The 16329-nt window shown below is 40.4% G+C and overlaps 1 protein-coding gene and 1 long non-coding RNA gene across 4 annotated transcripts in view; one reads left to right on the forward strand and one right to left on the reverse strand.

Moving 5' to 3' along the window:
- Positions 1 to 14830, reverse strand: part of kdr (kinase insert domain receptor (a type III receptor tyrosine kinase)) — a 27481-nt gene extending 12651 nt beyond the window's left edge. Inside the window, exons 1-12 of one of the 3 annotated variants that reach the window (XM_044129088.1) lie at positions 14693 to 14830; positions 13257 to 13350; positions 12960 to 13162; positions 12665 to 12786; positions 8696 to 8861; positions 8345 to 8484; positions 6957 to 7131; positions 6056 to 6176; positions 5794 to 5963; positions 4780 to 4933; positions 1761 to 1881; positions 1531 to 1642 (exon numbers count right to left, since the gene is read on the reverse strand). In XM_044129088.1, coding sequence (XP_043985023.1) covers positions 1531 to 1642; positions 1761 to 1881; positions 4780 to 4933; positions 5794 to 5963; positions 6056 to 6176; positions 6957 to 7131; positions 8345 to 8484; positions 8696 to 8861; positions 12665 to 12786; positions 12960 to 13162; positions 13257 to 13350; positions 14693 to 14759 — 1645 coding nt within the window. In that variant the 5' untranslated portion in view covers positions 14760 to 14830. Of the gene's footprint in view, positions 1 to 1530; positions 1643 to 1760; positions 1882 to 4779; positions 4934 to 5793; positions 5964 to 6055; positions 6177 to 6956; positions 7132 to 8344; positions 8485 to 8695; positions 8865 to 10119; positions 10320 to 12664; positions 12787 to 12959; positions 13163 to 13256; positions 13351 to 14692 lie in introns of those variants that run through there. The other 2 variants (XM_044129087.1, XM_044129089.1) reach the window with 2 other exon arrangements.
- LOC122838444 lies at positions 9222 to 15621 on the forward strand. Its single transcript, XR_006371894.1, has 3 exons — positions 9222 to 9386; positions 14696 to 14792; positions 14895 to 15621. It is a non-coding gene; the product is annotated as an uncharacterized LOC122838444 (long non-coding RNA).
- The last annotated feature ends 708 nt before the right edge of the window (positions 15622 to 16329 follow it).

A 16329-nucleotide genomic window follows, 5' to 3' on the forward strand; every position in this document is an offset into this window, starting at 1 on the left:
TGTGAAGAATGTTGTGCATATTAGGGATTCACGATATATTGGCACTAACATTAGTACTGGCCGATATTAGCTTTATTGTTTGTTTGTTTGTTTGTTTGTTTGTTTGTTTTACACATCGGTGTAAATAAATAAATAAAAATGGGCCGGTATTAAAAGCCAATATTTATTTCCATCTTGTTACAGTAAGTATCTGTAAGGGAGAAGAGGAGTTTGGTCATGTGGCGGTGAGTGACGCAGCAAAGGATTGTGTGAATTTTAACTGAAGCAGAGAAGCAGTGAAGTGTGGTCATCTTTTCAAAGCATCAAAAGGGATAGTGAAGTATATAGGAGATGTACAACATTGGTTATCTCACATGGATGACTAATATTTTGTGTTGGACTATCACATACAGTGACGTGCGGTCAGGGGAGGCAGGTGAGGCAGTGCCTCACCAGCCATCATGGAAAGAAAGAAAATATATAATCATAAAGTAATTTAAATTGTTATATTCATCCGGTGGTTTGTACTAAAAAATATTTATTTTTCATGTAGCTTCACCAATTTCGATTTTTATTTGTTCAAAGTCGCTGAATTTTTTTATTTTCCCATTCCGATGCCGGTGAGGCAGCAGCGAGCTCTGCCTCATTGCGCAACCCCTGGCTCTGCGCGGGCTGCTAAGCGGAGAGAGCATGTTGCTGTACGGCGTCAAAAAAATGGTTTAAACAAATTTAATATGTGAACTTATTTCCAATAATTTAGCTTATGTATATAATGTACAGTGCTTTTTGTCACCAACTGTGTTTGTGTAACGTGTTTCGTGTAATGAGCGATTATAAACGGCAGAGAACAGGTTCGAGGTGAGGCAGACAGTTCTCTTGCCTCATGGCAGGGGGCGCTCAAGATCCCAGACGTTCGTCTTGTTCACTCCTCAACTGCCGAGTAAGTGACAGCGAGCTAGGCTAAACGATTCGGGAAGCAAGTCAAGTGCAGCGATAGATTATAATAGAGATAGTGATTTTTTTCCTCTCGCTTATCCCGACTTTCGACATGGATGACTACATTACAACACTAAAAAAGTTTTCTCAAGTGGACTTTCAATCGAAGCAGGAGATAATAACCAAAGGAAGACCAACGCCGGAGCTGAAAGGTTTTCAGACTACGGGACAGAAGGTTAACCGGCGGTTAACCTTCTGTCCCGTGAAACATAACCTGTAAACTGCTGTCAATCTATTCATCTACTGTATTTGCAAATCTGATTCTGATGACGTCAGTGCCTCACCAGCTATGAACCTCACCGCACGTCACTGATCACATAAAGTTACATTGAGGTCTGTGGTTTAAAAGTGACAAAATGGTAAAATATTAAAAATGCACTATTTTTAATATAGTGCATTTCTTTGTTGCAGAATCACTCCTGGAAGCAGCAGATGAACAAGGTTGGTGCCTGTTCATCTGCTGAACAGGTGGATGAAGCTCAGATTTAGCTAAAACTGAGCTCAGATTTAGCAAAGACTGCATGAAACAAACACAAGAGAAGACACAAATCTTACGTGTGACACGGAAAAAGATGTTCCTTGAATCCCTTCCTACTTTGTTGGCAGTCTTGCATCTGTAGAGGGCATGAGTCTCAGCTTTCTGAATCTTCAACGCACTGATAAATTTCTACAAACAAAGAGGTTCATTTTAATTTGCAGTTTTCATTCCATATTTTCACATGACAAAGACTAGGGGTTCACGGGAGATATAAGATGAAAAGGAATGCAACCGGTGAATTACTCACATTTTGAGTTCGATCGACGCGGTCGGTGACTTCTACGTGGTCGCGAACGCCGCCGCCGATGGAGACATTTTTCCAGGCTGTGCAGTTCCTCAGCAGCTCCTCAGTGTTGTTCAGTCCTGGTCTGATTCACAGAACAAAAAGCATGTGAATGAATGAATGAATGAATGATTTATTTGTAACACAGTTTTCACTGATGTAGTCACAAAGCACAGAACAGGATTTAACGGTAACAAAAATCCAAGTCACAGGACATAGAATAATACCAACAAATAAATACACCGGAGTCACTTCCTTCTCTGCTTTACATATAAGCGTTATCATTTTGAAATCTGTTTTGAATACTACAGCAAGCCAACGTAATGAACATGAAACGGGTGTTATTCTTGTGTTAATAACTTGGCTGCGGCTTTCTGTATGACTTGTAAACATTGCAGTCTGGTCAATAGTTTTATCGATAAAGCCCATAGAAAAGCCCATCAACTGAATGTGAGAAAAAAAATATAAAAATGGTAAAGCATATCATTATACCGTGTTCCAAATTATTATGCAAATTGGATTTAAGTGTCATAAAGGTTACATTTTTTGTTGTGCTATTAAATTTTTAGATGGTATTGTGTGTCAGGGCTCTTTGAATCACTACAATTAATTTCAGAGAGCTGGTTGATTAGTTTGTCTGGTGAACTCAATTAAAGAAAATCTACTTAAGAAGGATGTTCCACATTATTAAACAGGCCACAGGTTTCAAGCAATATGGGAAAGAGAAAGGATCTCTGCTGAAGAAAATCATCAGATAGTGAAGTGCCGTATGACAAGATATGAAAACATTAGATACTTAATGAAAACTGAAACGTTATCGCACTGTGAAGAGATTTGTAGCTGATTCAGAACAAAGATGGGTTTGTACAGATAAAGGCATAATGAGGAAGGTTTCTGTTAGACAAATTCATCATATTACGAGAGCAGCTGTTAAAATGCCCTTACAAAGCAGCAAACGGTGATTTGAAGCTGCTGGTGCCTCTGGAGCCTCAAGGTGGAGGATCCTCCAGAGGCTTGTGGTACATCAACCTATTATTAGATTACCCTAACCAGAGCTCACAAGCAGAAACGGTGGCAGTGGGTCCAACCGTACATGAAGATTAATTTTCAAACACACTTGTTCACTGATGACTGCTGTGCAACCCTGGATGGTCCAGATGGATCCAGTAGCAGATTGGTGGTGGACGGCCACCACATCCCAACACGACTGTGATGTCAGCAAGGAGGTGGTGGAGTCATGCTTTGGGCTCAAATCAAGGGGAGAGAATCATTGGTCGGCCCCTTCAGAGTCCATGAAGGTGTGAAAATGACCTCAGCAAAGTATATGGACTTTCTGACTGATCACTTTCTTTCATGGTTCAAAAAGAAGAGCTGAACCTTCAGTAGCAAAATCATCTTCATCATGACAATGAACCATCTCATGCTGCAAGGAAAACCACTGTGTCATTGGCTGCTATGGGCGTAAAAGTGGAGAAACTCATGGTGTGGTCACCATCCTCCTCTGACCTCTGACCTCAACCCTATTGAGAACCTTTGGAGTTTCCTCAAGCAGAAGATCTGAGGGTGGAATGCAGTTCATATCAAACCAGCAGCTCTGTGAAGGTTTTTTGACATCCTGCAGAGAAATTCAAGCAGAAACTTTCCACAAACTCACAAGTTCAACGGATCAAGAATTGTGCTGTGATATCAAAGAAGGTTCTATGTTAACATGTAACTCTGTCTGTTAAGATGTTTTTGATTGAAATAGCTTTTGATTTTAGTACATGTGAACACTTAATGCTGCACATTCAAAGAATGACCGTTTGCAGTTCTTTATGATCCATAAAATGTTTAGAAAATCTGCTGTGCATTATAATCTGAGAAAATATCACTTGCATATCAACGTGGAACACGGCAAATAACCCAAATAATGCTTGCTGGGAGTGATACATAAAATTTAAATCTCAAGCTTACCAAGTAACAAACCTTGGGGAACCCCACAAGTTATAGTTTCATTAGACTTTACAGAGCAGCTCCTCTCCTTTAAATAGGAGAAAACTCCATCCAACAAACAACCAGAAATAACAGCCAAATGTCAGAGCTTACTGACAAAAATATGACAAAAACGCTGCATCCATAGTATCAGTGACTTTGATTAGGCCAAATGACCAGCGGTTGAGGTCATCAAAATGTCACTGCAGAATGTTGTTTCTGAACACCAGAACAGAAAAAGATTTATTTATTTTTAATCTCAAAACATCAAAATAGTTGTACTTGAACAAGTTGTGCTTTAGTGAAAAATGGCGGAAAACTGATGAGTATTGTCTCAAACAAGGTTGTAAAATTGAAAGATAACAGGGAAAAGAATGCACCCAAGAGGAGAGACAGCTCCATCAGGGAAACGCGCTTTCTTTTTAAAGTGACTCCGACAGGAACAACAGGAAATGTGGATCTGGACTGAGGAAACACTCGGCTGTGTAGGCAGAAGATAAGAAACGAGCTGCCGGCCTTCTCTGGTCAAAACCTCATCTCAGAGGCACACAGACTGTCTTCTTTCTGTCAACACTTGCCAAATCACTGCTGAATTCACTGAGGATGTTGTGTAACCCACAAAAAATAAAATAAAAAAAAAAAAAAAAGACGTCCAGGATGCACATGGACAAAGCTGCGAACTAAACCGGCCGAAACTACAATAATTGTTGTGCGGATTCATGTTTGAGCACATTTGAGAACATTCTGAGTCCCAATAATTGATGTTGTTCTAAAAATGGACATTGAGGCGGGAACGAATCACATCCGCCGATCTGCATCAAGGTCAGAGTGCACTCTCATTGTGCCGTCTCGTCTTTTCGTCAACATCACGAAAGCAGCTATTCCTCTGGTAAATCAACAAGTTGCAGACAAGGACCGGCTGAGGGGAAAGTCACCGCAGCTCGAATTCAGAAAAACAACTCTCTCCTCTCCTCCATACAGAAACACGGGGTGATAGAAAAGGGCGACTTACAAGAAGGCCCAGGGACAGTCTTCCTTGGACATCCACTGCCACTGGATGTACTCCGGTGTGGGAATGCCGCGGGCGGTGCACCACAGGGTGGTGCTTTTGCCATACTCGTACTCGTCGCTGTAGCCGCTCCCTTTCTCGATTATCTTAGGAGGCACTGTGGAAGACAGTACAGACAAGTTTCCAACGCGTCTTGACAAAACGCAGTGTTGTTAAAAAGCATTTGCCCCTTTATAGATTTGACTTTTCTTCAATCTTTTAGAATTAGCAGCAACACTTGCCCCGAACGGTTCAAGATAACTGGGACTGGGTTTGTTTTTTTTACGTCCCTGTGAAGTACATTTGGCCCACACCTCTTTGTAGATTTGTTTCAATTCAGCAAATTTGCAAAGTTTTCAACGAGGGACAAAATGTGTCACGGGAGTTAAATCAAATTTGGGCCAGGACTTTGTCTAGGCCAATCCAAATCCTTTCTCTTGTTAGTCTTGCAAGAGCGCTTTGGATCACTTTTCCTGAGCTGAAGGTCACAAACTGATAGTCTGACCATCTTCTTCGTCAGGATGTTTTGCCAGAGAGCAGACTTCATGTTTGTTGCAATTACAGCAAGTCATCCTGGTATTGTAGACGTAAAGCAGCCACAGGAACATCACACTACCACCACCATGTGCAATGGGTCAGTACAATGCAATACATTATTTATGTTGTAAAGCACTTTGAACTGCATTGTTGCTGAAATGTGCAGTAATAACAAACTGATTGATTGATTGATTGATTCATTCATTAATCATTAATTGAAGTGATTTCTTAATTCCACGAGTCTGGCTCTGATCAATTAAAAATAAGGAGAATTACCTTTCTTTTCTTTTCTTTTTTTTTTATCTACATACTCATTTTCCCCTTAACAATCACTTAACAGTCAAAGCCACCATTTGAAAAAACAGCGTGATTTTGAAATTGATTTAACAAGCTGAAACGATGAAGAGGCAAAAACAACAACAACAACAGAATACAACCTACCATTGACCTGCAGCTTGAAGGAGCGTTTCTCTTCCTGTTTCGTGATCTTGTTGGTGAGAACCACGGTGTAGGTCCCTGCATCGTCCTCAGCGGCGCCACGGATGATGAGGAGGTCGCCTTTGTGTTTTATTCTGTAGTTATCCTTGGCAAGAGCTTGGCCGTCTTTCAACCTGTCAATATGGCACAGGAAATATTAAAAATAAATAGTGGGAGAGACATTTAATTTACGAGGTGCGTCCAAACCCTACCGAGGTAAACGTACCATTTCAAGTTGGGATCAGGGTAGGCCGAGTACCTGACAGGGATCTCTGTGGGTGTTTGATCGCCCACGTTCACTTCCCACACCTCTGGCCATTGTTCAGTCATATCAATGAAGGGCATTTCTGCAGGAATAAACAAACGAGCAGAGTGTCACCGTTCTATTTTAACCAACCTCACGGAAGCATTTATGGGGAGTGTCAACTTTCCACTCAATTGCAAAAGGCACAGTGTCTTGTGCTTCATTGTGTTTTGATTTTTTATGTGAACGACCAACACAAAGCAGCTCATAATAGTAAAGTAGAAAAAAAACAAGCAATATATGTTTTTCAAAAAAGTTGGAATAAAACATTTGACATGTTTGTAACCAAACTTTTATACCGTACTAAAAATTAATATTTTTAAAAGACAGTTAAAGAGGTTTTTTTAGGATGGTTTTGTACCTCCAGTTAGCTTTCTTCAAAACAGAATTAAGAAATATAGTAACTAGAGGATATAAAGAGTATCCCTGTTTTTTTTTTGGGGGGGGGGGGGGTTTACATAATTAGTTTAGTTCCAAACAGAAAACATTCACGCAAAGAATGAGAGTCCTTTTTAAAGAAGCCTGTGAGTAAATCTGAAGTACTGGATGACAGAAAACCACTTATGGGCAGAAAAGCATTGTTCATTCAACATGGTGCAGCAAAAACATTCCCACCAACTCCAAATGGGATTAAAGTTCAAACTTTTGGAATGTGAAGAAGATTTTCACCAGAATCTCAATATCCTGCCATTTTATTTAAAGGGGTAAGTGTTCTTGTTGTTACAAAGTAGAATATTTTTTCTTTTACCCCATGAACCACTTCTTAACTCGTTTTAAACGAAAATAATATTACGCGACAATTACATGCTCGCAAAGTACCCACCGAAAACTGTAACATACGCTGAGGCGCTTTTCTCCATCTGCCCACTGGAAACCGTGCAGGTATAATCTCCAGAGTGATCCACCGTGACGTTCTCCACTATCAGCGTGTTGGACAGATCCAGAGAGTCCCACAGCTTCTTCTTGTTGGGTACGGTGTGGAAACCGCCGTCTGAGCTCTGACGTGGGAACACGCAGCAAACAGGTAGTTGGTGTTTTGAAACGGGAGACCTGCAGCCACGCAGTCGTCTAAATTTGTTTCTAGAATCCGTTTCTCTGTTTCGGAACGTAAAAAGGTTCTGCTCACACACAGCGCCTCGTTTTCTCACTCGACAACAAAATCAGAATGTTTCGTTCAGATTTCAAATAATGCATACTTGTGGAAAGTGATAACTTTAAAGTTTTATGTTTTATTTTTTATAAAAAAGTCTGAAAAGTCTTGTTTGTTTGTTTTTCTGTACTCTCATACTGTTAAAGGAGAACAAATTCCCCTGAGTGATCACCAGGTCCAAATGGGTGCAGACCTCTCAAGACGTGGCTATACATTGATGGCATGTGAACAACATGATAAATGAGTTAAAAAGTTAATGCTGTGTTGTTGCTAGCTACCTGGATGCCCTAAGAACAAATCCTTTGTGGTGGGATCATTTCTCCTATTTTTGTTGCTTTTGTACTTGTAATTGTTCATGTTTTTAATTTGTTCAAAGCCCTATGATTTTGCTTAAGTAGTGGCTAATGGAAGATGATGCATTGTTATGTTTGTTTTTGTCTGCAACAGTAAAATAATTGAATAAGAGTGTGAGCGACGTGTGAGGACGATCTCTTTTTCTCTTTTCCAACACAGGCGTCCGACCAATTTGAGACAGAAGTGCAATAGAATGGGCAAACCTGATACTTTTGCATTGCTTATATCTATTAACATACTTCACGGTATAGTTGTTAACATAATTAATAAAAATAGTTTTTCATGAACCTGCTCTTTCGGTGTCCTAAAAACCAACCTTGTCTGAGTCATTTTGTGTACAACAACAAAGACATTTTTCAGTCTAACTGTGACCCAAAAGACCTGCAGCTAATTCCAGGGCTTTTCACATTTTTACTTGTAATAAGTTTTGAAAACCAATGCATCATTGTCCCTTTTCCTCACAACCGTCTTTGAACAAAACATGTGGTCACCTTTGACCTGCTGGCGCACGGACAGACTGACGGATTCCTGAAAGCAGGAAGTCCCGAATATTTGCAAGATAAGGAGGAAGAGAGAAAGAGATTTCCCGACTTCTGCCTCCGTTTCTGCGCCGTCGCTCTCTGCGAGTCAAACCGACTCCCACCAGGATGACTTCACCACAGATCCGACGACAACGGTACCGTAGAATCAGAGACTTGCGGACTGACCAGGACCCCTCCGGAGTGTGTCCAGTTGAACTCGATGCCCACGTTGAGCTCCGTGCGGGCCGTGCACGTTAGCACCAGCCTCTCCCCCACAGACAGCCTCTGGTGAGCGGGGGTCAGGGTGAGGTGATAAATCTTGTATCCTGCGGAAAAGGGAGGGAAGGCACGACAGTCGCGGACATGCCATTGTTCTGCTGAGGCTACACACGCTCAGAACAGGCCACGTCCAGTCAACACAATGTCCCTGCTCACATGTGATCACCCTAATTCTGTCTCTGACCGGATCATTTCCAGAACTAATATTTGGATCTGTTTCTCTGCACTAATTGTTTGTTGTTGTTGTTTTCATCTTACCAACAACAGCCACGATGTAGAGCGGGGACTTGAATATCTCATTTCCAATCCGAGTCTGGCAGGACACGACTCCGGCGTAGCTTATCAGATGGGTCGGTAAGATGAAACCCCTCTTGGGATCCCAGACGGATTCCTTCCCATCTGGATGGATCTCCTTGACTGGATACTTCTGACAAACAAAGGAAGTTAATCAATTCTGAATTAAATAGGTAAATAAAGAAAAGGAAAGCCTGAATTACACTGATTTTGACCACAATTTAGGAATCTGGTGTAATTTGGAAATCAAATTTAAAAAAAATATATATATATATAATACACTGTGTTTTAGTTTTGTTTTCTGGCCAATTTTGTGTTAATGTTTCTATGGAGACTTCGTCACATGTCTTCATCTTTTTAAATAATAATAATTTTTTTTTTTTTTTTAACTCTGAAAAACAAAAGGGGAATTGTCTGTTTTTGTGAAAAAGTTTGCAGATTTCTATTGTTTTTGCTCTTTGGTTACACCAAAATGTTTTAGTTAATTGAAGTTTTTTTGAGTACAGGAAGCAGTTTTTAAATAAACAATGAAATCAAACCGACTCTCTTTTAAAAAAACACTGAGCAAACAGCAACTTTTTTTAAAAAAAAGTTGATGCATCGGAGAGTCACGTGATGCAGCCTCTGCAAGCAGACGTGTGTCGGTGAGCTCCAGGTAATCCTCAGCGGTGATGACTTTATACTAGCAACTACATTGCTCCAGATATAGAATTTATTCCTGAACCAGTGAACAAGTATTTACTACTCGAACCTGACTAAGTGGTGCTGAAATTTAGCTGTTTTCGGAAGTTTTTTTGTCGGTTTAAGAGAGTCCTCTCACGTGGGGAAGATGGCGGCTGATCAAGATAAACCAACATTGAAATCCCTGATGAAGGCTATCCGTGAATCGAAAGAGGAGCTCACTGGGCATATAAATCAAAAAACTGATTACATCCAACAATCGCTTACAAAAATTGAACAGTCAATGTCAACGCTGGCTGAACAGGTACAGGAAATGGAAACCAGAATTGGAGCTAACGAAGACAACCTCTCTGACGCTCAAGCTCAAGATACTCAAAATGGAGAAGGAAATAACTTTCCTGAAGGAGAAATCAGACGACTTGGAAAACCGGAGCAGGAGATCAAATGTCAAAATTATAAACATCCCAGAAAAGTCCGAAGGTGCCGACATGATTGGTTACGTGGAACGACTAATCCCGCGGCTTCTCGGGGAGGAACACTTCCCAACCCCGGTTACCATCGAGAGGGCACACCGCCTGGGGCGAGCGTCGGAGCGGACCAGACCTATCCTCGTGAAATTTCTGAACTTCAGGGATAAAGACAAAGTACTCCGTTTGGCCAGGGAGAAGAGGACGGTACAGTTGGATAATAATCGAGTCTCATTTTACCCAGATTACAGCATCGAGGTGCAACGCAAAATGCTCGCTTTCAACGAGGTGAAGAAAAAACTTCGGGAGAAAAATATTGAATACGCCACCCGCTACCCTGCTAAGCTGAGGATCCGACATGGAGGAGGATTTAAACTTTTTTCAGCCCCATCTGAAGTGGAGACCTTTCTGTCCACTGTCCAGGAGGAGGGATAGAACATTTTCTTTGCAAGATGACCGCGCACCATGACTATTAACGGTAAAACAAAGTTACATAAGATAATCCATAAGTAATGGCTGGCCTTCATAGGTTACGGTCAGGCGCACTTGATCCTGAAAACGCCACAGGTGCGTTAAGTAGATTTTGTTAAATATTGTTAATATAGTTCTTTAAGGTTTTCTGCTGGAGCAATCATATCGTTCCCTTTAAAAAAAAAAAAAAGTTCTCTGCTGGGGATACCACAACTGTTTAGAAGTGGAGTTTATCCCACAGTTTGTTTTCTTTTTTTTCCGTTTACCGGGGGTTAAAGTGTGGGTTTTCTTTTTTATTTTATTGTTATTGGGATTTGTGGGACACTCTTTCTATGGGGTTCATTCTGTGAATATTGAAAGCTGTAAGTTTATGGCTTCTTTATTTTGTCCAAGTTATGTGCATTTTATGTTGTCACTTAACTAGAATATTTTTTTCACATTACTTAAGTTGAGTAGGACAGGACTACTAAACTGTATTTCATTGAATGTTAGAGGGATTAACAACCCCATTAAAAGGAAGAAAGTTTTAACATACTTTAAGAAACAAAGCACAGACATCGCCTTTATTCAAGAGACCCATCTCACAGATATAGAACATTTAAAGTTGCGCAGAGACTGGGTTGGTCATGTATTTTATTCTTCCTTTTCATCCAAAGCTAGAGGTGTAGCCTTGCTTATCAATAAAAATCTCAGATTTAGGCTAAATTATATGGAGAATGACAGATTCGGCAGATTAATTTTGGTGGATTGTGTAATAAATACAAACAGGGTAGTAATTGTATCTTTGTATGGCCCAAATTTAGATAACCCAGAATTTTTTAATGACTTAATTCTAAAACTGGCAGTGATTGAAGCTCCATGTATATTAGGAGGTGATTATAACCTGGTTCTTAATCCATCAATGGATCGCTCCTCTCTTAAACTTGTTGCACAGTCCAGATCTGCGGTTGCTCTGACTCAGGGCATGAAAGAATTAGGATTAGGGAACGTATGGCGTTTACGTAATCCAACCAGCAAAGACTACTCATTTTACTCCAATGTCCACAACACTTATTCAAGAATAGACATGTTTTTAACCTCGCTCCCACTTTTGTCACAAATTAAAACCTGTTCTTATTTAGCAGCTACGATTTCAGATCATAACCCCATACAAATGAAGTTAGAATTTCATCAACCTGTTTCCTCTTCTCCTAGATGGAGATTCAGAGAAAAGTTGATGCATCAGTGAAAGACATGGGGAAGCATCGTTGTGATGACGTACTTCTTAAAGAGACAGTAGTCCATTTTAAGGCATCTTCTGAGTCTTTTGTCATATATACAGCGTTTTCAAAACTACTGCAGGTTGTTTTTATGTATTTCATGTTATGAAATACATAAAACCTCCCTTTCAATCACAAAAAACCTGATGTTTGGGAATTTTATGGTAGAGAGAAGAGTTTATGGTTGCATCAATTACAGCAGGTTGTGAAGGAGCTAACCACTTGCTGACTGCCACACTACCACCGTCGTGTTAAATTATTCACGCATAATGTTCCTTTTCTACTCTGTTAGGTTTACAGCACATATAATGGAAAGCACACGTCTCAAAAAGATTGACTTTTGTCTCGTCGGTCCACCCAATATTCCAGAAGTCTTTGGGAATCAACAATATCTTTATTGGTAGATGTGAGGCTGGCCGCTCTATTTTCTTTGTTCAACATAGTTTTTGCGTTGGAACTCTCCCATTGGCGACTTTTTTTTAAAATCCAGCCTCTTTTTAATTGTTGAATCAGGAACTCTGACCTTCTTTTGTGACGTTCTGGACGAGTCATTGCTATTTTTCTTAACTCAAGCCACGGCGGGTTTGCTTTGTGTGACCTTTTAGCTCATTTCAGGAAGTCAAACAAGTTCTGTTTAAGTGATTTGCTGATTATATCTTGCTGGTAATAATAATCGGGTGTGTCCAGTCAAAATGAACTCAGCTTTCCCAAAAAAAAATGTTAAGCTAAGGAGCACTTGGGTAATGCAGCCAAAGACCTAAAACGGTCTGATAATGCTCTGTTTCTTGTCATTGACATAAACTGACTGCCAGTTAAATCCACTTGATAGTTATTGTTATTGCTAAGGGTGGGAAAACAATTATTAGCTTTAGTGGGCAATTGCTTTTTCACGCAGGGCAAAGCTGGTTTGGATGCGTTGCTCCACACAAAAAAAATTTAAATCGTCACCTGAAAACTTTGTCACTGCAATTCACGCCCTACAAATGTGGCTGCGTGTTGTAAATGTTTTATGAATTTCAGTGTGAGAGACTAAAACAGAAGGGAATCCTCCTCACAGTGTTGAGCGTGACGTTGAGATTCTCCACCGAGCCTCGGCAGGGTATCACCACCCGCTCGCCTTCGCGAATGAAGACTACCTCATATTCCTTTTCAGAGGGCACGAATGGTACCTTGGAGTCTGGAACAAGACAAAGTGAAGATAGTCAGCTTTAAGAATAAACTAAGGCCCAGTGAGATGGGAGGCAGGAACTTTTCTGAAAATGTGTCTAAGAAAAGAGCACCAGACAGGCCTTTTCCTTTAACTTTAAAATAAAAAGACATGAGAAAAATAAGTGGAACAAGGAGTAGTACCATGGACGAAGACATAAACCGCTGCTGCCGTCTTGCCGTCTTCAACTTTCAGGTCTTTATAGTAACAACGATACTGTCCGGTTTCATTCACGGTTGCGTTGGTGATGGTCAGGGTCGTGCAGAAAAGTCCTGATCCGCTGCAGTCGCTGGTGGAGAGGCGCGCGCTCACAGGAGGGTTGGACCACACCAGGCGCTGCCGACCTCTGGCGAAACGAAACGACATGCAAGACTTTACCGCTTTACCGCATACTCTGAACAGGTGACGGGCGAAAGAACGACGATGACGCTTGCACGAACCTGCATGTTAGGTCAAGGTTGTCGGATTTGTTCATCCGGTGGGTGCCGTAGATGTTGAGCATTGGTGGATCGGGCATGAACCGGAGCTGGAGGCCTGGGAAGAGAAACGGGACGTTAATGAGGGCAAAGACTGTTTCAGAATGCAATCAGCCCTCATAGAAATGACCTGGAAAACCCACTGAATGGCATTAAATGCTCCACTATGGTTGAAAAAGAGAAAAGACATTTATCAATGTCTGAATGTGGTCAGAGTTCATCAGATGGGATTATTAATGACTGAGTGTGGGACAAAACATCTGGGCTGACGAAGTCTTGTTTTCAGCATGTCTTCTGGGATAAATACAGACGAGAACCAACCAAGTCAAAGTAGCCATGATAAAGATACTTAAGGACCTCCAGTGTGCGTTGGGTTTGAAGTGGAGGTTGTAAGGTAGAAACTGAAAGCACAACCAAGAAAAAAAAAAAAAAAGGAATATTTTTCCTTTGTAGCGTATGTTTTCGAACTGCTGTTATAGGCCTTTTTTTTTTTCCAGCGCCGCAGAAAATGGCGAAACTGTGTCAAAACAGGAAGCGGGGGAAGATGGGCTGGGTCGGGCTCAGTAGTCCGGCACAGTGTGACCCTAGGTGGGGGTTCCTGTTACAAAGGATATAGGCTGACCGCCGCCTCCCTGTGCGGCCCTAAAGGACACATTTTTACTGTATGGAAAAAAAAAAATTTGCATTAGTGGCCAATCAGAACCACAGCGCATGATTTTTTTGTAATTGTGAATGCAACATAAGGACCAGGAGGTCACTATGAAATGATTCTCTATAAAAAGAAAAATTGTCCTTCCAAAACCATACATATAGATTTAACCCAGTGGGTCAATGCATCATAAATTTTCTAAATTAAGTATTTAGTCTTATTTGCACTGTTCTTAGGTTAGGAGTTAGGGTTAAGGTTATTGTGAAAGTCTCTCCTTTGCCGAAGAGACTTTTGAAACTCAATGGGAGTATTTCTGGTAAAGTAAATTTAAAATAGCAATATATATACAACATAGAGGGATTTTAGAACAAACCCGTGTAGTTTTAGCCACATTAATCTAATTTACGCATTTGTAGCAAAGTAGCCATATCAAAAATAATATTTTAAAAAATAGATGGCTGGTCACAAATAATGTTTCTTTGGCAACAGGTCTGAACGTTAGAAAATACTCCAAAAGCATGACAAAATAGTTGTGATGATCTGACATCAAAACATCGACATAAGTCAGCCAAGGCTTAAACAAGAAGCAAAACGACTAAATATGCCGAGTAACTGGGGCTATGCAGTAAATAAAGTTTTAAAAAACTACTTGAGACTAAAGATTATTATATTTCACAGTACTTACAACCTATGTGACACTTTTCATTCTGCATTGTAGATAAAAAAAAAGGTTTTTATTCCATCGTCTTACCAGCTACACCAGATGTTTCCAGAAGAATGCCCAGCAGCAGAAGAAACGAGACCGCCTGCTTCATCATCGGGCAAAAATCAAGGACTGAATCCTCATCAAGGTATCAACAAAAACTTAAGAGCAACAATAAAAAAAAATAAAGTATCAAACTTCCTCATTAGGAATCCATGGTGAAGCAACGAGGCTTTTTGTTCCACTTCAGATGAAGTTCGAGAGTCATGGACACGGCCAGTGGTCAGCGCCTGTGCGTGTTTCTCATGAGCCGCTGCTGCTGCTGCTGCTGAGGATGCAGAGAGGCGCCTCAGCGAGAGGCCGGCAGGGGAGGAGGGGCATCTGCAGCTACACAGAACACTGCTGAACCTGTTCCTGGGGGGCTGAACGTTTAGCCTCATCCAGACGTTTTCAATCTGCCTCATCAAAACTGGAATGGTTGTCTCATTTGCTAATCCACCTGGGCTAATGTCGTCCAGTTATAGGGCAGTTTTGTCAAACATGATTCAGTCGTTACACTGACAAAACTAATGAGAAAATTTTTTTTTTTTTAAATCCTCGTAGCAGTTTGCACTAATATTTTTTAAGTAAATGTAATTACAATAAATTCAAATATACCTTAATCGTCTATATCTAGTAAATAACCCTAAGCAGAAAGCTAAAGATTGTTGCTTAAATTAGGTAAATTTCACTTTTAGTTCATCTAAATCTTGTTACTAGTACTTAATCAAAATAAGCAAAACTGATAGATTTTCTGAGTTTGCCGTTTCGCAATAAATGGGGGAAATGTCAGCCTTTGCAATATGTAAGGTTATAGATCAGGGTTTCTCAAACTTTTTCAGGCCAAGGACCACTTGCCCCATTTAACAAACTCTTACGGACCACCTAGTTTGAAATTGTCCCCACAATGACGCAAAATCAAAACATATATAACCATCCATTTTCTGTTCTGTTCTTGAAAAACAAGAACAATTATTGTTTATTATAATCAAAAATGTCATATTTGGGTAACTAGGATGTTAATTTAACATTCTATCCTCTCAACAAGGGCATTTATGAGAAGCAAAGGGATGAAAGTGTCAAGGTGGAAATGTGAAACAGTCCAACATGCCATCCAGCAAGATGTGGTTTCATGTTGTGTGTTTGCTCTTAAAGTAAGTGATGTTTACATATATACACTCCTGATCAAAATCTTAAGACCAGTCAAAAATTTGCAAGAATTAGCATTTTGCAACACTGAATCTTAAGAAGGTTCTAAGTAGAGCTTCACAATGTTAAAAGGACAAATCAGTGCAAGAGACAAGAACATTTGAGCAGGGAATTGTCTGAAAACTGCATTTACACTCAAACATGATTTTTTCAGCTGATCAAAAGTTTAAGACCATAGTCTTTAAAAGCCAAAAGCTGTGCAAACATCTGGATTCCATGTCATTTTCTGTGAAGTCTTTACACTGTCAAGACCTCCTGATGGCAAAAGCAAAAAAGCTCACTGACTTTGAACGTGGTAGGATTGTTGAGCTGCATAAGCAAGGCCTCTCACAACGTGCCATCGCTGTTGAGGTTGGACGCAGTAAGACAGTCATTTTGCATTTTTTAAATGATCCTGAGGGTTATGGAACAAAAAAGTCAAGTGGTAGACCCAAAAA

This window comes from Gambusia affinis, linkage group LG10 (genome assembly GCF_019740435.1).
Source record: "Gambusia affinis linkage group LG10, SWU_Gaff_1.0, whole genome shotgun sequence".
Taxonomy (NCBI): Eukaryota; Metazoa; Chordata; class Actinopteri; order Cyprinodontiformes; family Poeciliidae; genus Gambusia; species Gambusia affinis.